At 46.3% G+C, this 21,265-nt stretch overlaps 1 protein-coding gene across 10 annotated transcripts in view; it reads left to right on the top strand.

The window, feature by feature from the left end:
* The window catches only part of Rbm10 (RNA binding motif protein 10), a 32,130-nt gene extending 19,338 nt beyond the window's left edge, over positions 1-12,792 (top strand). For 2 of the 10 annotated variants that reach the window (XM_087600643.1, XM_087600645.1), the window contains 20 exons: positions 1,392-1,461; positions 3,185-3,258; positions 4,823-4,909; positions 6,867-6,927; positions 7,043-7,219; positions 7,605-7,762; positions 7,936-8,033; positions 8,196-8,283; positions 9,290-9,473; positions 9,571-9,710; positions 9,826-9,943; positions 10,027-10,118; positions 10,219-10,383; positions 11,048-11,197; positions 11,300-11,365; positions 11,443-11,631; positions 11,717-11,791; positions 12,050-12,156; positions 12,234-12,363; positions 12,447-12,783. In XM_087600643.1, the coding sequence (XP_087456769.1) occupies positions 1,392-1,461; positions 3,185-3,258; positions 4,823-4,909; positions 6,867-6,927; positions 7,043-7,219; positions 7,605-7,762; positions 7,936-8,033; positions 8,196-8,283; positions 9,290-9,473; positions 9,571-9,710; positions 9,826-9,943; positions 10,027-10,118; positions 10,219-10,383; positions 11,048-11,197; positions 11,300-11,365; positions 11,443-11,631; positions 11,717-11,791; positions 12,050-12,156; positions 12,234-12,363; positions 12,447-12,572 (2,355 nt within the window). In that variant the 3' untranslated portion in view covers positions 12,573-12,783. Of the gene's footprint in view, positions 1-1,391; positions 1,462-3,184; positions 3,259-4,822; positions 4,910-6,866; positions 6,928-7,042; positions 7,220-7,604; positions 7,766-7,935; positions 8,034-8,195; positions 8,284-9,289; positions 9,474-9,570; positions 9,711-9,825; positions 9,944-10,026; positions 10,119-10,218; positions 10,384-11,047; positions 11,198-11,299; positions 11,366-11,442; positions 11,632-11,716; positions 11,792-12,049; positions 12,157-12,233; positions 12,364-12,446 lie in introns of all 10 variants that reach the window. The other 8 variants (XM_087600642.1, XM_087600644.1, XM_087600648.1 and 5 more) reach the window with 5 other exon arrangements.
* The last annotated feature ends 8,473 nt before the right edge of the window (positions 12,793-21,265 follow it).

Raw genomic sequence — 21,265 nt, 5'->3', positions numbered from 1 at the left:
CTGGCCACAGCTGCCCATAAGGTGGCTCTTTGATAGCTTCTCAAGCTGTTTGCCTTTGTGACATTCTCTGCCTTCCATCTTCCTCTCTTCACTCGTTTCCTTCTCACGCAGATGTCTTATGGCAAGCTACATTCAAAATGCAAGAGTATTACTCAAGTTAAATTTTGACTATCCTCCCTGATCTTTGGTACCTCTCTCTACCCTCACCCCTAGTCAGTTCTCTACACAGTGCTTCCTTGGAAGCCTGGCAGCTGCCCATTTTCTAACAGTAGTAATCCCACCTAAGAAATGTGAGGGCTTTCAGGATTGGACTGATCGTTGACATTACCCGTGGTTTTATGGCAGGGTAGGCCACATGCCAAGCTGATTGAATCCTCAAAGAGGCTCTTTCTGGAAGGTATACATTGTAGTCAGTCCCACATAGCCCCAATCAGCAAAGTGACTTGCTTCATGTTCCAGCAAGTGGCAGAGTAGAGTTGGGGTCTAAACCTGGACTGCTGGACTCCAGAGTCCAAGTTGATATTTTACAAGTCCTCCCTGATTATTTGCAATCTTGATAAGATTTGTGTATCTTGACTTTTCATCTTCCTACGTACTTATGTGCATAAGACTTAATTTCTTGTTTTTTTTTTAACCCGGGTAGAGAGCAGATACCCAGAAGCACAGAGAGAGACTTTTACTGAAAAGTGTCTGGCATAAACTCCCCATTCACCAAAAGAGGTACTGCCAGCCTAGAGACTGCCTCACCTGGGCTCTTAAGTTGCCTCTCTAGTGTTCCTCAGGTTCATTAACTCAGGAAGCTGTCCAGATCAACCATTGTGCTATTTGTCTTTAAATTTCTCCTGACATGGCTGGAATGGCTCCGGCTCCTGTCCTTCCCTGTTTACTGTTTGTGCCATAGGTAGTAGCTTTTAGTACAAGTCACGGGGAGGGAGCAGTTCCTCTGTGATGGGCAAGAATTGTATTCTAGCTTCTATGCTTCATGGCTGCTACTAAGCCTCTTGTCAGATCACCCTGCCCACCATTCCTGATTTGCTGCCTCACTTGCTCTCCTGTTGCCTTTGTGCCCTGGGGGTCATCTTGCTGCCATCTTTTATTCTGTACTATGTTTTCTGTCTTTGTTTGACTCACTTTCTGCAAGTCTAGAACTGGAAGCGAGACTGAATACTAGTGTAGGCTGCAGTTGTTGTTACTGGGAAAGCTTTGAAAGAGGTAGAGGAAGTAGGTGTGTGGGTGTGGATGTGTGTGGGTGTGTGTACATGTGCGTGCATGCTCAAATGTGGGTGTGTGTTTCTTTCATGACCCCTTGGGGCTCAGAGGCCTTGAGTTGGCCTCACATACTCAGCCACTTTCTTTGCTGAACCTATCCCGCTTCTGTATTTTCTGAACAGATCCGTGGCCAGCTGCAGTCCCATGGTGTCCAAGCACGAGAGGTCCGGCTGATGCGGAACAAATCCTCAGGTGAGCTTTCGTTCCCAGTGCCCTCCCCTTCTGATGGCCAGCCTGAGCCTCCAAATCTCCCTCTGCCTCTGCCTCTGCCTCTGCCTCTGCCTCTCCCTCTCTCTTCCCTTCCCTTCCCTATTTCCCTCCTGCTACAGCTGGGAATGGGCAGCTTGCGGGGGTGGGGGTACCCTCTCATCTCTCTCATCCCCTACTCTCACAGCTCCAGCCAGCAGCCTCTACAGGGTTGCTGTCCTGAAGGGGATGCAGCTCTGGGCTGAGCTGACTACTCCCCAGGAGCAAGGTCAGAGCCAGGCTCTGGAAAACCTCTTCTTTGGGACTTTAAGTTTCTGAGGTGGTAACCCTTCCCAGGACATTCATTTCCTCCTCCTTCCTCTGCCCCTTGGTCTCCTCCCCTCTGACAACAACCTCTAACCAAAAGTAGGTCTGACATGAACCCACCCATATGTCCCAAGAAAGGGAGGGCAGGGATGGCTCTCATCGAAAGTGTATCCTAAGGAGCAGCCAGAACTTTCTGGCCTCACCTGTTCCCTCCCTCCCTCTTGCAGGCTGCTTGGAGCTGGCCTGGGGTTTTAGCAGGGTGGGGGGTGTTGTCTCTGCAGGACTACTGCCCAGGCTCCCCAAGGCTGACACAGTGGGGCCTCACTCTGCCTGGGCTTCTCCTTCAATCTCAGTCTCTTTCTCTTTCCTCCTTCTACCTCCTCCATCTCTCCATCCTCCCTTGCCTGTTTCCCTATACTATTCCATCCTCCCATGCACCCTGTCGGTGATTCTTTTGGAGATCAAGCATGCCCCTCCAGACCCCCACATCTAAAACCTCCTTTCATGACTGTCTGAAAGAGTTACTTTCCTACAACCTTAAGCCTCAAGCCCTTTCTCAGCCCTGGCCAGGCCTGGAGTCTGTGTCAGTGACATGTAGGTCTTGCTCTGCTTTACTCTACTTGTATCACTCACAGAATCTGTGTTTCTTTCCCTAAGGAGGCGTCCCAGGTATGGCCTCTCAGTGACTTTGGACATTTCTTCTAGGTACCTGCTGACTCTTACCTATAACATCCTCTTGGCCAGCTCCAGCCACCATCTGCCTATTTAGGAGAACCTTGATTGTCAGTGGCTATGGTCTCCCCACTGTGGCACTGAAGTGAATCCCTAGCGATTATCATCCCCTTCCCCTACACCAAGGTTAAGCTGAGATTGTGTTCCTAACCACCCCTAGTTTCCTATATGTTGGCTGGGAACCCCCAATAGCCTCATAGACCAGCTTAGCCTGGCTTCTCTTTTGCTCTTTTTATTAAACACCTGTTTCAAGACGCCTCCTGGCCTTGCTTTAGGCTTGTCCATGAGTTGTTTACTCTGGACTATATGGAGTCAAAGCAACCTCTTCTAGAGACAGATCTCTGCTTGTATCCCTTCCCTCTCAGTTCTCCATCTGTTACCCCAAGTTAACTAGACTGCCTGAGACCCATCTCATTACACACTTACACTGATCTGACTCATGCTTTCATTTTCTTCCCTCCCCTTTTCCCTCTTTCCTGCCCTTCCCCACCATCTACCTTGACTCCTGCCTTCCCTGTTCTTTCTCTCATCACTTTTTCTCTTCCTTTCTCCTCTTCCCCCTTTCCCTCTCTGCCCCTGGTCCTCTCCCCTCGGGTTCTGCCCCCGGGAACGCCGTGTGTCCAAAGCTGTTGACTAACCCACTGCGTCTGTATCTGAATGCTGTCTCCAGGTCAGAGCCGGGGCTTCGCCTTCGTCGAGTTTAGTCACTTGCAGGACGCTACACGATGGATGGAAGCCAATCAGGTTGCTTTGCCGCACTTGAACCCCCCCCCAAACAAATACTACTTTATAATCGAGCGCTCCCCATCGCCTGAATCTTATGGACACAGTTCCCTGCCCTGTGTCCCATACCCCTGCCCCTTTCTCCCCCCCTCCTGACCCCCACTATTTCCTCTTCCCATCTCTCACTACCCACTGGGCTTCCCATTTGGGGCCCAGTCTCAACACCATCCCCTGGCCCCCTTCCTACTGCCAGGCACCAGCGCTCCCTCACCTCTCCTGGCTGAGCTTTCAGAGAAAGAACTGCCAGGGGGTTCCTTTCCTAGCTTCCCACACCCCAGCAGGACCCTTTTGCTCCCGAGTCAGCAGAGCCAGAACTTGGTTATGCTCTCAGGACCACTGGAAGTCCTGTCACTGGGGGAACACAGATGTTGGCACATAAACTAGCAAGACTTGTTTTGCCAGTTCTCTCCTGCATGTGAATTTGGCCCTCTGAGTTCCATGCAGAGGGACAGCACTACTTTTGGTTGAAAGTTCCAGTCAAGTATGATAGTTTTATTGACACCCTGGGCTCAATTCACTGGCCCCTCCCATTCACAGCACCCTCCCCACCCACAGGAGGCTCCACCTCTACCTTCTCAATAATGAACTGTGCTCTGTCAGCAGTAGAGGGAGCTGGCTCCCCTAGCCTGGCACTAGGTCCCAACTCAACTGCGTTGGGACCTTCTAAGACTCAAGAGTCTAACCTGGCTACCCAACCTTATCCTGTCACTGGTATAGAGCACTAGAGAGAAGTGTTAGGGGAGGAAGGGGCAGCCATGGTGAAGTGGAGGGTCCTGGCAGAGGCAGCCCTGTGGCCGGCTCTGTGGGTCGGGTCAATAGGCTAGTGCGGTAGGCCCAGGACCCGGCCAGCCTTGGGAAGGTGGCCTCATGGCGGGAAATCTCCGTCTATTAAATTGGCTTTCTTTTTCCCCTTCTCCAGCATTAGCGCTCGTGCGCTCTTTCTCTTTTTCTCTCCCTTCCTCTCTCTTCCCTGCCCATCTCCCCTCATTCCTAGTATAGCCTGTATAGTGCTGGCCCTGGGTATGGCCTGGCACTGTCAAGGGCCAACTTGGGGTGCATTCCCAACTCAACAGTCGTTGGTCAACCAAGTACTATGTGCCTGACTGTGTGTGTGTGTGTGTGTGTGTGTGTGTGTGTGTGTGTGTGTGTGTGTGTACACACGTACGCGCATGCACACGTGTGCTCGTGCAAACGCGCATTTGTGCGTGCATTTGTGCATGTGTGTCCGTGTGCGTGTATGTATGTGTGTGCACTCATGTGCATATATGTGTATGTGTATGCACCTGTGTGTGTGCCTGTGAGTAAACAGCAAACAGCTGCGCCCTGAGAGCTGTGGCGCTTTCCTTCCCTCGCTCCCCCCATCCCTCCCTCCGTTCCTTCTTCCCTCCATCAGTTCTCCAAACTCCCTTCATTCCCTGTCCCTCATCCATCCAGCTGAAGGGCTCGCTCACTCTTTTCTCCTTTGCTGAAACGGTATGTGGGGCACTGCTACCTAGGTCTTACTGTGTTCTGCTTTTTCCCACAGCATTCCCTCAACATCCTGGGCCAGAAGGTATCCATGCATTACAGCGACCCCAAGCCCAAGATCAATGAGGACTGGCTGTGTAATAAGGTACAGGGGTGGATGGGTAACCAGTGCTGGGGAGAAAGTCAGCTCCAGCAGCAGCAACAGCTTATTCAGTCAGAGAAAGTGTAGTCTTGGAGACAGGCTATCTAACCCCAGTCATTTAGGCTCTGTCCTCATCAAACACAGCCTTGCCTAAAGCTCCAATTGAATTGAAAGAAATAATAGCATAAGTGACAGCACAAGACACACACATTGTATAGGACATGGGCTTCAGAGCCATGGTGCTTGTAGACTGTCTCAGGTCTGCCTTGATGCTGGTCAAGGTGCTTTTCCTATCCCTATATCACTTTTCTCATCCTAAGTGAGTAAACGCTAATTAGGTGTTGAGAGAATGAAATGTGGATGGGAAAGTAACACATAAAAAGCCTTCTGGCCCACATTCAAGTCTGTAAGTGGTTGCCGTTACCTTTGAAAAGAAGCAGAATGTTCTGAGGGTAACTCAGCCTTGATACAGAAGGTCCCTGCAGGTTGTCTCATCATCACCATATTCCCTAAAAATGAAACGAAGGCTCAGGTGGAACCATGCATGAGCTTTTAGCTCACAGGGCCACCTCCTTCCTTAGGTGGCCTTAGGTCTGCCCTGAGGTCAGCATTGTGATTCTACAGCCCCATCTCCTGGGGCTATCTATAGTCTTTTTTTTTAAAGATTTATTCATTTATTATATATAAGTACACTGAAGAGGGGATCGGATCCCATTACAGATGGTTGTGAGCCACCATGTGGTTGCTGGGATTTGAACTCGGGACCTCTGGAAGAGCAGTTGGTGCTCTTAACCGCTGAGCCATCTCCCCAGCCCTATCTATAGTCTGAGGAAAGCTGAAAGCTAGTGGAGGACCCTGTGTTCTCCCTGATGAGTCTGGTTAGTGGGAGAGTGGTATCTGTCATCTTTATATAGGTGCTCAGCCTTTCTGGAGGGAGAAGGACAAAATGATACTGATACTTTATCTTTTTTCATATTTTCCTTGAAGCTGGTGTTTGCTTTGTGTTCTCCTTTTCGTTCTACATGTCTTTCAGTTACCAGATCCTGTCACTTGCATTTCAGAATAGTCACTTTCCTTTGCTATTCTTAGAGTTCTTGCCAATTCCTAACCCTCCCATCTAGTTCCCACAGAGCCCTTTTGTTATGTTAGCCTCACCCCTTTCTCCACCTTTACTTGTAGCTCTGACTGTCCCTTACATTCTCTGCCTAAAATTACTAGTTTTTAGCATAAGTCTCTCCTTTAACTGTCACCGTCTTCTCTTGCCAGCCTTGGTTTTTCTCTCTCTACATGCCCCTCCCCACCACCACCACCCCCAGCTATAGAAAGTCTCTTAGTCCCTCCGAGCAAGACTAAACCTCTGGATTTCCCAGCTCTAACCTCCCTGCTTCTATGAAGCCCAGCTCAATAAGCTGTGGCCTTTTCAACCCATTCTCTGCCCCTAACTCCTGTCAGTGCAGTTGAAACAGACTGCCCTGAACATATGTTGTTGGGCCTGACACAGTAGTAGTGCTTAGTAACTGACTGGAACAGAGATAGAATGTCATGGAAGCTGAACAAGGTCTTTGGTAGCTGGAATGTCTAAGAAGAAAAAAGCTGAAAGTAGCAGAATTCAGCCTAGGCCTAGCAATAAGGAAGGAAATGAATCTGACTAAAAGAGGCTGGTTTTCCTTAGGAAACAGTGAAAGTTTCTGGTAGGTAAGCAGTCTCAGGAAGAAGGGACTGTGAGATAACATGCTGAGAGTTGATAGTCCCAAGAAGATAGATAGAGAAGGGAGGCAACTGCTATAGCATGTGAAAATTGCTGATTGCTGAAGAAGGAAGGTTGGTGCTGGGAACCAGTTGTCAGAGGTTTATAGGATCGAAGATAATAAAGTTCCAAAACTTGTGCCACCCCTGACCTTCAAAGTTCCCTTCCTCGAGATTATTATGTTGTTAACTCCCCCTGGCCTATGCCTCACAGTGTGGTGTCCAGAACTTCAAGCGCCGAGAGAAGTGCTTCAAATGCGGTGTGCCCAAATCAGGTGAGCTACTACATGGGAGTGGCAAGAGGCATGAAGGCCAGTGAGGGCTGGGGAGTATGACCAGCCGTGCATCCTCCACCTTTGTCATCAGCATATCTCCCACCATTCCTGACAGAAGCAGAGCAGAAGCTACCCCTTGGCACTCGACTGGATCAGCAGGCACTACCGTTGGGTGGGCGGGAGCTAAGCCAGGGCCTACTCCCACTGCCGCAGCCCTACCAGGCCCAGGGAGTGCTGACCTCGCAAGCCTTGTCACAGGGCTCAGAGCCAAGCTCCGAGAATGCCAATGACAGTGAGTCAGTTGTTCTTTCCCCCTTCCTTTATACCCTAGGGCATCTGGTATGGGACCTCTGAGGCCAAAGAAATGGTAATGAACAGTGCTTGATCCTTATTGAGGGAGAGTGTTTGTACCTGGTGTGGGGATAGATATATGCTAGAGAGAGAGAGCAGAGGGAGGAACTGTCCACACACTGATTTTAGGGCTATTTGAGAGGGTTCCTGTAGTTGAGAGACTGCTGACACCTGGGCTGACAAGCAGAGTTTATTCAAGAGGAAGAGTGAGAGGAAGCAAAGGGTACATGAGTACAGAAACAAGAGAACAGGAAGCAACAGGGATCTCTAAGTAGGCCTGAACAGACTATCAGAGGTGCTTCCTAACACTGGACCCTTTCCCACAGCCATTATTTTACGCAACCTGAACCCACACAGCACTATGGATTCCATCCTCGGGGCCCTAGCACCCTATGCGGTGCTGTCCTCTTCCAATGTTCGTGTTATCAAGGACAAGCAGACCCAGCTGAACCGAGGCTTCGCCTTCATCCAGCTCTCCACCATCGTGGTGAGGGCGGCACAGGGGGGGGGCCGGGCAACCATGGTCCCGGCCCCCAGGGTAGGGAGGGGGGACCTTTACCCCACCCTCACCGCGGTCCCAGTCTGGAAATGGGGCAATGGAGCCGGGGGGCCTCCCCGGGCCTGACCCTTCGGTCCCTGCCACCTCTCCACCCATAGGAAGCAGCCCAGCTGCTACAGATCCTTCAGGCCCTACACCCTCCGCTCACCATCGATGGCAAGACCATCAACGTGGAGTTTGCCAAGGGCTCTAAGAGGTCAGAGCCCCACCTAAGCTCCCTCACAGCTCCCCCCATCTCCCTGCCCCCACCCCTCTTATACCTTGGGGGTCCCTGTTTCACAGTATCCCCCTAGCCCACCCCACCCCCGTGTACCTTGGGGGTCCCTGTTTCAATTCCAGTTTCTACTGTCCTCCCCAGGGATATGGCCTCCAATGAAGGCAGTCGCATCAATGCTGCCTCTGTGGCCAGCACTGCCATTGCTGCTGCCCAGTGGGCAATCTCACAGGTACTTGGCCTCTGCCCCCATCACCCTGGCATCTAACTTTCTTAACCCTTCTGTATTCTTTCTGCAAACAACAAAGTAGACTTGTTAACAAACTGTTGTGCCCTGTTACAAGTGTTGTAGGCTTTCCTACCTTTACTCAGTTACTCCTGCCTTTCTAGATCCATCCCTACTCCATCCCTTCTGTCATTCCCAGTCACTTGTTAGACTTTTTTTCTTCTTTAAGATTTGTTTTTACTTTATTTTTATGTGTATGAGTGTTTTGCCTGTACCTATGCATGTGCACCATGTGTATGTGCAGTGCCTGCAGAAGTCAAAAGAGGGTGTCTGATCCCTTCAACCTAGATTTTTGAATGCTTGGAATAACCATATAGGTGCTGGGAACTGAACCTGTCTTCTGAGTCCTCTCTCCATCCCTGTCTCCTGCACTTTTCTTGCTAGCATTCCCTGGGTTGGTTGTCTATGCTGTTGGGGAGTACTTTTTTTTTAATTGTTCTCAGTTGGTCTAATATGTTGCATATTCTTTGAGTGTGTGTGTGTGTGATTCATCGTTTAAGTATATGTGCCATGAATAAAAAGGAATTTATAAGTATCTAAAAAGTACTTTGGGAGCCAGATAGAGTGATAAACACCTGTAATCCCAGTTCTTATGAGGTAGAGGCAGGAGGATTGCCAAAGTCCCAGGCCAGCATGGGCTACATAGGTGTAGGTGGGGGGGGGGTAAAGGAAAACAAAAGGGAAGAGATTAAGAGTGTCTTGCTTGGTATGAGGAGTAAATAACACATGTACCTTATCAGTATCAGTCTAGTGTACATTTGGACATGTAGCCTTTTCCTGTCTCTTTTCTTGTGACTGTTCTCTTATGACCAGGACCCCTTGATTTTTACTTAAGACTACATGCTTTTCTGTCAGGTAGAAATCCTAGCTCCACATGTAGGGACGGGTACTTTTAGCAGATTTCTTTATTTATGTTCCCTCCTGATCTAATGATCTCTCTTCTGCCCCTCAGGCCTCCCAGGGTGGGGAGAGTACCTGGGCTGCCCCCGAGGAGCCACCAGTTGACTACAGCTACTACCAACAGGATGAGGGCTATGGCAGCAGCCAGGGAACAGATTCCCTCTATGCCCATGGCTACCTTAAGAATACCAAGGGCCCTGGCATGACTGGGACCAAAGGGGACACATCTGGAGCAGGTGAGCCTCATCCTCTCTTGCTGAGCCTAATTGTGGGGCCTAGAGGCCATATGCTCTGACATTCATGGGCATTCATTCTCCTTGGTTTTCTTTTCAGGTCCTGAGACCTCCCTTGAGGGTGGGACAGACTCTGTGTCACTGCAGGCTTTCTCTCGAGCCCAGCCTGGTGCTGCCCCTGGACTCTATCAGCAATCAGCTGAGGGGAGCAGTGGCCAGGGCACTGCTACCAACAGCCAGGTGAGAATGGCATTGGTACTCTGGGGAGGCTGGTAGGCTGGCAAGGTGCATCCTGAGTGGGCAGGGTGGTATTAACAGACACTGAGTCCTGTTCCCTTATGTGACCCATGAGTAGTCATATACCATCATGTCACCTGCTGTGCTCAAGTCTGAGCTCCAGAGCCCTACTCATCCCAGCTCTGCCTTACCACCGGCCACCAGTCCCACTGCCCCAGAGTCCTACAGCCAGTACCGTGAGTATCCATAGCCTGTGGGTAAGGGTATGGACTTCTCTAAACAGAGAGGAATTCCACAACCTTGCCTTTGCTCCCCACAGCTGTTCCTGATGTCTCTACTTACCAATATGATGAGACATCTGGCTACTACTATGACCCCCAGACTGGTCTATACTATGATCCCAACTCCCAGGTAAGTGATAGGGTAGCTTAGGGAAAACTGGAGTGTGGCTTTGTGGTAGCTACCTCTACACATACTTCCTCACATCCCCTCTTCCCATTCTCTCCTTCAGTATTACTACAATGCTCAGAGTCAGCAGTACCTATACTGGGATGGGGAGCGGCGGACCTACATACCTGCCTTGGAGCAGTCTGCTGATGGACATAAGGACACAGGGGCATCATCAAAGGAGGGAAAAGAGAAAAAAGAGAAGCATAAGACGAAGACGGCCCAACAGGTGACCTTCCAGCCATCATCTGGTTGTTTGGAGTCTATGTTCTGTCACTTTTTGCTCTCACCTGCTTTAGAAAGAAGGGTGGTGGGTAGGTATGGACAGGGATAGTAACTGTTTCAGATAGACAGTACTCCTGAGCTAGATCTCTTTTGAGGGTACTATAGCAGGACCATCTGAGTGAACTCTGACAGCGTTTCTCTATCCTACAAAGGAACCTTCATGCTGGTGGTAGATGTGTATTGATCCCAGAGAAATTCTCATACCCTATAAGGAGTTGAGTAGGAGAAGAAACACTGCAGGGTTTTCTAGTAGAGAAAAATTAGAAGGAACCTCAGTCTCTGTGGAGAAAAGGTATGGCATTGAAGCAAACAATAAATATTCTCTCCACCTGATTCTCAAAATGTTTCATGCCCCAGGAAAACCACAAAACATTAATGTGACATGATGTCACATGCCTTAGTTAGGTTTCTGTTGCTGTGACAATCACTGACCAAAAAAAGCAGTATGGGTATGAAAGTGTTGATTCCATCATAAAGGAAAGTCAAAGGAGGTACAGATTTGAAGCTACAGAGCAGGAAGGGTTCTTGCTGCAGGGGCCATGGGTGAGAAAGTAGAGAGCCAAGCTTGAGGAATTCTGGAAACTGTAACCTCAACCCTTAACCCCTAGATTGCCAAGGACATGGAGCGGTGGGCCCGCAGTCTCAACAAGCAAAAAGAAAACTTCAAAAACAGCTTCCAGCCTATTAGTGCTCTACGAGATGATGAAAGGCGGGAATCAGCCACTGCAGATGCAGGCTATGCCATCCTTGAGAAGAAGGTATATTGTAACTATCCATCTGTACCCCACCATTCTTTAGGTTCTCTTACCATTCTTTAGGGTTCTCTGTGGAGCTTTGAATTTCTGTTTCTTCTGCCTCAGGGAGCACTAGCTGAAAGACAGCACACCAGCATGGATCTCCCAAAGTTGGCCAGTGATGACCGCCCTGTAAGTTTCAGGACAAAAGGGGTAGGGGTCCCTGATCTTAGCAGGTGTGACTGACTGCCCACCCTTACCCTCTACAGAGCCCACCTCGAGGGCTGGTGGCAGCCTATAGTGGAGAGAGTGACAGTGAGGAGGAGCAGGAGCGAGGGGGTCCTGAGCGGGAAGAAAAGCTCACAGACTGGCAGAAGCTAGCCTGTCTGCTCTGCCGCCGCCAGTTTCCCAGCAAGGAGGCGCTCATCCGGCACCAGCAGCTCTCTGGACTCCACAAGGTGATTGAGGAGAGAGTTGGTAGGATAGCCCGTGTCTAGCCCAGCCGAGCCTAGTTGCTTTACTCTATCCTGTCCCCCTTTACAGCAAAACCTTGAGATTCATCGACGGGCCCACTTGTCAGAAAATGAATTGGAAGCACTAGAAAAGAATGACATGGAGGTAAGATGTGACCCACTCATTGGCTCCATCTTGTCTGTCCCCTCCCAAGTTCCTGTTCCTCCAGCCAGTGGGACTTGAAAGTTCCTTAGCCCTCTATTGCTGTGAGGCTTCTTCCTAGTTCCCGTTCCATCATGTCCTGACCCTCAGGATCAAGGACCAGGCCAGACAAAGAGACTTGCATGGCCCCTTACCCATCCATGTTTGTGTTTGCTGAAAATAACAGCCAATTCCAACATCTTCACATGCGTAAATTTGTAGCAAATGAAGTATCGAGACCGTGCAGCTGAACGCAGAGAGAAGTATGGTATCCCTGAGCCACCAGAGCCCAAACGGAGGAAGTACGGTGGCATATCTACAGCCTCTGTGTGAGTGCAGGGCCAGGTACCAGGTAAGGTGGGGTTGCTGCTGGCAGACCACTAACACTATATGCTGTTCCCTGCAGGGACTTTGAACAGCCCACTCGGGATGGATTAGGCAGTGACAACATTGGTAGTCGAATGCTCCAGGCCATGGGCTGGAAAGAAGGCAGTGGTCTGGGCCGCAAGAAGCAGGGCATTGTGACACCCATTGAAGTGAGTCTCTATGAGCCCTTCTCATCCCCAACAACTTCCAGTGCACTTCTACCAGCCTGACTAAACCTGCTTCCCTTACACAGGCCCAAACACGTGTTCGAGGTTCTGGCCTGGGTGCCCGGGGAAGTTCCTATGGGGTCACCTCAACAGAATCCTACAAGGAGACACTGCACAAGACAATGGTGACCCGCTTCAATGAAGCCCAGTGAACAACTTTGAAAGCAGTTTCTACAGACAAGGGGTATTCATCCAGGGACAGAGAAGATGAGGTCTGGAATGGTCTGAGGAAGGCTCTTCTATCTACCAGCCTGCTGCCCAACCAGAGAGGCCCTCACCAAATTAGACTTGGAGTTGCTGACTTTTGCTGGGAAATTGGGCTCAAATCATGTTTCTTTTGTAATAAAATCTAAAAAGCCTGCATCTTCCATTACTACTTTCTCATGTTTTTTCCACAGGCACAGAGTGCATAAACAGCTATTAGGCTAGGCTGGATGGCAGTGGTGACTATAAATACCTGTCAAATATCTAGCCAGCAACCCCAACTGGCAAGGTTCTTGTTATGGGCCATCCCTTGTCAGAGACCTGAAGTTGGTTCAGAACCTGCATTGGGAATCTGCAGTCCTCTAGCCTCACTTAACCCTTACCTGCTCTTAGCCTGTGGTGCCTAAATTCAGCTTTGCCATTCTGGGCTGGAGACATTTCAGGCATCTCTATGTAAAACACAGTAGGTTATTAAGTCCTGGTTGTCCTTATACCCTCAACATGTTGATGACCCCAAAGGGATACAGTAATCTTTGCCTGTTTAATCCCCAGCCCAAGGATGTCTTCATGAGCATCATTCAAGTTCACTTTTGTTCTCTTCGTCCACAACTGTAAACATAGTGCCTCACTCTCTATGGCCTACAACCTGTGATTCCCAGGTTATGTTTCTGCCGTTGGCAGAGGCTCTGAATGTAGTGGGACAGGAAAGTTGCATTGCCTTCTAAACCCCAGTGAGCGGAGCTGCAAGCTAGGAATGTAGGCCTACTATTTCCTTCCTAACCTAGAATCCCTAACCTATTAAGATCCCCAGGGAACCCACACACCTCAAAGGCTGTAGGGTAAAACAGTATGGCAAACTAACTTCATATGAAGTTAAATATGCATGTGCCCTGTGATCCAGCAATTCTGTATCTAGCCAACACAAATGAAAATACATTAACAAAAGGTTTATATACACATTTCTACCAGTTACATTTGTAATAGTCCCAACTAGTCCAAGACTCCAATAAAACAAACAAGCTTGATGTTTTGTAGAATGAAGTATAGCAAAAAGGAAAAAAATACTGGTAGTCAAGTATCAACAAATGAACCTCACCAGTACCACTAGGTGAAAAGTCAGGCACAAAGGAACATATATTCGATGACTCCATTAATGTGAAACTCAAAACAATTTGGTGACAGTAGCTGCCAGAACAGGGTTGAGATAGAGATGGCATTTATTGTATTATACATAGACTATACAGCAAGTTAGGAAAAGACTACCAAAGTAAAAAGGAAAAGAAAAAAATGTCCCTTATTGACAAAAAGTTGGTTTCAGTATATTATTGCTCCCTAACACCTGAGCCAAAATGCCAGGATTTCCACCTGAAGTTTTTTTTTGAGACAGGTCTCACAACCAGACTGGCTTTAGATTGGATATGTAAACAAGGATGGGTTTGAATTGATCCTTCTGCTTCTACCTCTTTTTTAAAAAGATTTATTTTAATTATATGAGTACACTAGCTTTTTTAGACACACCAGAAGAGGACATCAGATCCCATTACAGATGGTTGCTGGAAATTGAACTCAGAACCATCTCTCCAGCCTCCTGCTTCTACCTCTTAGGTGCTGAGATTACAGACATGTGGTACTATGATCAGCTGAAGTTCCTTATACAAAAATGGTAAGAGTATGGGGTTGGAGAGATGGCTCAGCAGTTAAGACTGCTCTCCCAAAGGTTCTGAGTTCAATTCCCAGCAACCACATAGAAGCTCACAACCATCTGTGATGAGATCTGATGCCCTCTTCTGGTGTGTCTGAAGATGGCTACAGTGTACTTAATATAATTAAAATTTAGTCTTTTAAAAATGGTAAAGAGTATTTGTATAGAACCTGTATATACTTAAAATTACCATGGATGATTTGTAGTATCTGATATAATACATATATGTTCTGTAAGTAGCTAAACAATTTTAATTAGAGAATGAAGAATGAAAAGTTTGTGAAATGTAATTTCTCCCCTAGTTCTTTTATTCACTTATTGTCTGGTACTGGGGACAACCCAGTGCTGTCTTTGATCCTGCCAACTGTCTCCTGAATATTTTCTGTCATGGTTGAATCTGTGCATGAACTCATGAATATGGAGCACTAAATGTGAGCCTCCATGAAGGTGCTAAGAACCAAGCTTCAGTTCTTTCAGAGCAACCAGTGCTCTTAACTACAGAGCTATCTCTCCAGTCCCCAAAATGTACTTAGTACCGAGGAAAAAATAGCAACTGTACAGGATAGAAACCTGACAGGTACCATCTTTATGGTATATTAGAATTCTGTTTTCCAAAAAGATTGGGTAGGAAAGACACAGCATCATCTGATTGAGTTCCCTATCCAAGTCAGATGACGTTAGACAAACCCAAACAGGAGTGAGCTACAAAAAGGCCTATAATCTTCAAAAGCATCAAGGCCAGGAACATCAAAGACAATCTGAGCATTCTAGCAGTCCCTCCCTCGTGAGGTCTGCCCAGGCTTCCCCATGTAAAATTCTTGAACCTCCCCTCTGTTCCATTGTGCTACTTTTCACAACTCATGTAGTCATATAAAGTCTTATGTTTCCATATTTGTTGTTCTATTTTTGCTTGAATTGTAACAAAAGCACCATGATGTAAGAGACTTTTGTCTGTCTTGCTTCTTACTCTGTTGCCACTGCTGAGAACAGGGTTTAACATGTCAGACCTTAGAGGCAGGAGGAAATGCACACATCTCGACTTTCTGAATCCCTCTCATTCTCAGAAATCTGTTATTTTGTGTCTATGGTGTTTGAGGTTGAACCCATGCTATATAAGTGTTCTTACCACTGAGCTATAATGCCACCCCTAGAACACCATTTTGAACAAGGCTTTAGTTGAACATGGTAGCATACACCTGTAGTCCCAGCCACTGGGGCAGTGGATGAGGGAAAGTTGGGATGGGCCAGAGGCTTACTTGAGCCCAAAAGTATGAGGCTAGCCTGAGCATCGGAGGATGACGAAGACTACATTGGGAAAAGCAAAGAGGCAGGGAGGAAAAGTTCTGGTTGATATATTAAAGGTTCTTAGGGTTCCAGAAAGAAAAAAAGTCTCGAGGAGGCTATGAAGATACAGACACATTACTAGAGGGGGTCAAAATGGCATGGTATTCTTACCTCCCAATCCTGCACACTTTTCCAATTTCAGTTTGTCTTGAGTTGTCTCTTATAACCAATGCCCTTGCTTTGTTGTTGTTGTTGTTGTTGTTGTTGTTGTTGTTGTTGTTGTTTTGGTTTTGTTGTTTCAAAAAAGATATTTCCTCTGTATAGCCCCAACTGTCCTGGAACTCATTCTGTAGATCAGGCTCAAACTCAGATCTGTCTTCCTCTGCCTCCTGGGTGCTGGAAATAAAGGTGTATGCCACCACCTCCTGGCTTCCACTTGCTTTTTTTTTTTTTTAAGATTTATTTATTTATTATATATAAGTACACTGTAGCTGTCTTCAGATACACCAGAAGAGGGCATCGGATCTCTTCACAGATGGTTGTGAGCCACCATGTGGTTGCTGGGAATTGAACTCATGACCTCTGGAAGAGCAGTTGGGTGCTCTTAACCACTGAGCCATCTCTCCAGCCCTTCCACTTGCTTTTGTGAAGTCTAAATTCTGCTTCAATTACTGTATATGCAATATGGCTGTATATACAACATACACTATATCCTCAATGCATCTCCACCGGCAAAACTGAAGACAAAAACCCAGTCACTCGCATGGTTTCAATTGCCAGATCTTCTGGTCTTCAAATTCACATCCTGTGAATTTCAACCCTTATGATTTTTCTTCTGTTTTATTTTTTAATTGGATATCATGCAATCCAGGATAGCCTATAACTTCCTTTGTCATGGAGAATGGCCTGAATTCCTGATCTTCCTGTCTGTGCCTCCCAAATATTAAAATTGTATGCATTTACCTGGATGTTTTTGAGTCTCACAGTAAATAGCTCAGACTGAAACATAATGGTGTAGCTGGCCTCAGACTCTCCAGCAATCCTCCCGCCATAGCCTCCAGAATCTTGATAGTACAAGTCCGAACCACCAAGCTTGGTCTCAACTCTTCTCTAAAGCAACATCTCTCCTTGGATGTCTAACAGACATCTTGAGTGCGATACAGGCAAAACCAAACTCTTGGTCTTGCTCCCTGTGCCTGTGGATGACAATTTTATCCTTCCAGTCACACAGGCCAGAAACTTGGTGGGTCATCAGTGTCTTTATTTTTAATATCCCAAATCTGACTAAATTTAGCCTGTTTTAGTTTGAAATCAGGGGCTGGAGAGATGGCTCAGTGGTTAAGAGCACTGACTGCTCTACCAGAGGACCTGAGTTCAATTCCCAGCAACCACTACCATTTGTAGTGGGATCTGATTTCCTCTTCTGCTGTGTCTGAAGACAGCTACAGTGTACTTATAATAAATAAATAAATAAAAATAAATAAATAAATAAATAAACAAATAAATAAATCTTTTAAAGAAGTTTGAAATCAGTCCAGAATTGGATCCCTCCTCTCTGCTTCCATTTTATTGACTTGGGCTGCTCTTCTAGCATTAATTCTTAGATTCTTGACAGTTCACTTCCAGTGGTTTTCCTTCACTACTTCCTGTTGTAAATGTTCTTTCCACATCCCCAGACTGTTTTGTGAGTTGGGGTTGGGTGTGATTGAGTTGGTGGAGTGTTTTCCTAGCTTGTGTAAAGCCCTGGGTTCTCTCCTTAACGCTGCAATAAATAAAATTTTTTTATTACGTGGTTCCTACTATAACTGGGTATGGTGGGTCATGCCTATAACCACAGAATTGGGGTGGGGGGTAAGGCAGGAAGATTACTGAACATTCTAGGTCTGCTCTGGCTATTTATTTAAGGGTGTTCCAGGCCAGCCTGACCACAGTAAAATGCTGTTTCAAAAGCTAAAATCCTATTACGTATCTTATTATATGTGTGTGATGTGTGTATATGTGCAAGTGTGCAGACCAGTGTATGCATGTATGGAGGCTAGTTGGCATTAGGTATCTTTCTGTCACTCCATCTTATTTTAAATTACTACTACTACTACTACTACTACTACTACTACTACTACTACTACTGTGCATGTCACATGTGAAGGTCAGCAGACAATTCTTGAATTGGAATTGGTTCTCTCATTTCAATGTTATGTGGATTTCAAGGATCAAACACTCATCAGGTTTGTACGCCAAGCATAGCACCTTTACCTGCTGAGCCATTTCACCTACCTCATGTTATTATTTTATTCTTTAAAACAACTAGTTACATCATTTCCACCTCTCTCCATTCTCCAATTTATCCATGACATATACATATGCATGGGAGTTAATTTAGTGTTACTCATAAGGCTGATCACTTGGATAACCTGTCAAGGGGCATGGCCCAGAAGAAAATTGATTCTCCTCTTAGCAGTCACTGATTGTCTGTAGCTCTTCATCTAGGGGTGGGGACTTGTGAAATCCCCACCTCCATTCACATTGCCATCTGAACTGGTATTGTCATTATGTACACCTTGTTTAGGCAACCATATTGGGATTTCATGGAGGCAACTTCCCTGTCCTATATAGAAGATACTATCTAGCAGCAGGCTTCCTGGTCTTCTGCCTCTTGTAATCTTTCTACCCCCTTTCCCTGATTTTTTTCCTTAGGTGTATGAGTTTAGTTACAGATGTATCAATTGAGTATGAGCATCCAATAGTCATATTTCTGAATTTTGACCCGTTGTGGATCTTTATAATAGTCTCTGTTAGGGGACCCATCCCATATACAGATACCAAACCCAGACAATACTGTGGATGCCAAGAAGTGCATGCTGACAGGAGCCTGATATATCTGTTTCCTGAGAGTCTCTGCCAATGCCTGACAAATACAGAAGTGAATGCTCACAGCCAACCATCGAACTGAGAATGGGGTCCCCAATGGAGGAATTAAAGAAAGGACTGAAGGAACTGAAGTGGTTTGCAATCTCATAGGAAGAACAACAATATCAACCAACCAGACCCGCCAGAGCTTCCAGGCACTGAACCACCATCCCAAGAGAAACGGGGATGCACCTATTGCTCCAGCTGCATATGTAGCAGAGGATGGCCTTGTCTGGCATCAATAGGAGGAGAGGCCCTTGGTCCTGTGAAGGCTGGATCCCCAGTGTAGAGAAATGTCAGGGTGGGGAGGTGGGAAGGAATGGGTGGGTAACTGAGGGAGCACCCTCATAGAAGCAGGGGAAGGGGGGTGGGATAGCGGGTTTCTGGAGGGGAAACCAGGAAAGGGAATAACATTTAAAATGTAAATAAAAATATCCAATAAAAGAAAAAAATAGTCTCTGTTGCAAAAAAAAAAAAAGGTAAAGCTTTGGTGTGTGTGTGTGGGGGGGGGTGTGATAGCTACACTTAACCTGGATATAAAGGTAAGTGTGTGGAATACAGAAACTATAGTGACACCAGAAAAATGACAGTAGTAGGTTCTCTTCTCTCTAGCCACAGATAGTGGCTGGTTTACAGTACTAGGTATGAATTTCCTCACATAGATTAGACAGCTAGCTATTAGTTTAGTTATCCCCAAGATATAAGTGCCACTACTGTACCCTTGTAGTTATCTTACTAGGTTGGTCATTATAGTTCATAGGCTTTTCAGCTAAGTAGGACTATTCTTTTTTTTTTTCCTTATTAGATTGCATAGCACCTACAGATAGTGTGAGAACTAGTCCTCAGGGAGGGAACTTCTAGGTCAGTCATTCTCAATCTGTGGGTTGAACTCCTTTGGGGATTGAATGACCCTTTCACAAGGGTTTTATAGCAGATATCCTGCATATCCAATATTCATATTACAATTTGTAACAGTAGTAAAATTAGAGTTACGAAGTAGCAATGAAATACTTTTATGGTCAGGGGGTCACCATAACCTGAGCAATTGTATTAAAGGGTTGCAGCAGTAGGAAGGCTGAGAACCACTGGTCTGGGTCAATTTCAATCTAGTTCCTCCAAGTCCTGCATCTGAAGTATGTGGTATCTTCAGCATTAGGTCTTACTTTTAAGTTCCCAAAGGGCAATGGCAATGGCTTTCATTTGGGGGATTCTCTTGGACAATCCCCCTCCTCCCGACCAAACAATAAAAGGGAAGTTTCATTGTTTGGTGCTGGGGTTTTTTGGTAGTCTATGGCTCTGGGGCAGAGGGGATATCATCACTCCGTGTGGCTTACCTCCATTACAATATGTAAAGGTATGTATTACATATATGTATATATCACACACATGTGAGTGTGTGTATGTGCTAAGTATGCTTATAAAATAGTGTATTTCCCTATGGCTTTTTCAAACACCCTTAGTATTATTTATCTTTGCTTCTGTATTACCCTCCTTCCCACACACATACCTTATTTTTTAGACAAATTGCTTCTTCCTAAACCTGCAACTACCCGTTAGCTAAGCTGGCTGGCCAATGAGCTTCAAGTATCCTCCCGTTTCTACCTCCCAATATTGCAATTTACAGGCCCAATGTTGTATGCATGCTCAGGTCCTGATCAAACCTGGTTTATAAGAACCTGGTTGGGGCTGGAGAGATGGCTCAGCGGTTAAGAGCACCCGACTGCTCTTCCAGAGGTCATGAGTTCAATTCCCAGCAACCACATGGTGGCTCACAACCATCTGTAAAGAGATCTGATGCCCTCTTCTGGTGTATCTGAAGACAGTGACAGTGTACTTATATATAATAAATAAATAAATCTTTAAAAAAAAAAAGAACTTGGTTGATGGGTTGGGGATTTAGCTCAGTGGTAGAGCGCTTGCCTAGCAAGCACAAGGCCCTGGGTTCGGTCCCCAGCTCCGGAAAAAAAAAAAAAGAACCTGGTTGATCTGTCCCCAAACCTCATCAAATGCCCCTCCTTCTTCCTCTCCAACTCTACAAACCATTGTGTTCTTTTTCATATATGCCTTTTTCTTAAGGCTTTTTGCTCCCAATATTCTCTCTACACAACACCTTTCTTCTGTTCATATGCAAGAGATGAATAAGGGGAAAATATCTTTGGAAAGAATGTTCTTGACTACTGCAAGGATGGAATCTTTCTTGTGTTCCCAGAATTCTGTATTAAATAGGTGTTCAAGAAATCTTTCGGCCTGGAGAGGTGGCTCAGTGGTTAAGAGCACTGACTGCTCTTCCAGAGGTCCTGAGTTCAATTCCCAGCAACCACATGACGGCTCACGACCATCTGTAATGGGATCTGGCACCCTCTTCTGCTGTGTCTGAAGACAGCTACAGTGTTTTCACATATATAAAATGAGTGAATCTTTAAAAAAAAAAATCTTTCAATGAGGAAATGTGAAGGTCATTGGCAATATTTGAAATACCGAATCTGAGGTGATAGAAGCATTTTACGTTAAATACCTTTGCTTACACATCACCACTGTGCAAAACTGCAACCTATCCTAACAAATTCATTTTATTATGATCTATTTTTCTCCATAGCATTTAGCAACTATCATGTACAATGCTGTATGAACAAAAAGTATATTTGTCTATTCCCAAAAAATTAAAATGAAATTGAAAATTTCCTGTTATCCAGCATTTTGCTTCACATTACTACTACTACTACTAACTACTACTACTACTACTACTAC

The sequence above is a fragment of the Rattus norvegicus genome, chromosome X, assembly GCF_021556685.1.
Source record: "Rattus norvegicus strain SHRSP/BbbUtx chromosome X, alternate assembly SHRSP_T2T, whole genome shotgun sequence".
Lineage (NCBI taxonomy): Eukaryota > Metazoa > Chordata > Mammalia > Rodentia > Muridae > Rattus > Rattus norvegicus.
Note: the sequence above shows the minus strand (reverse complement) of the source record. Positions and strands in the feature narration are given on the sequence as shown.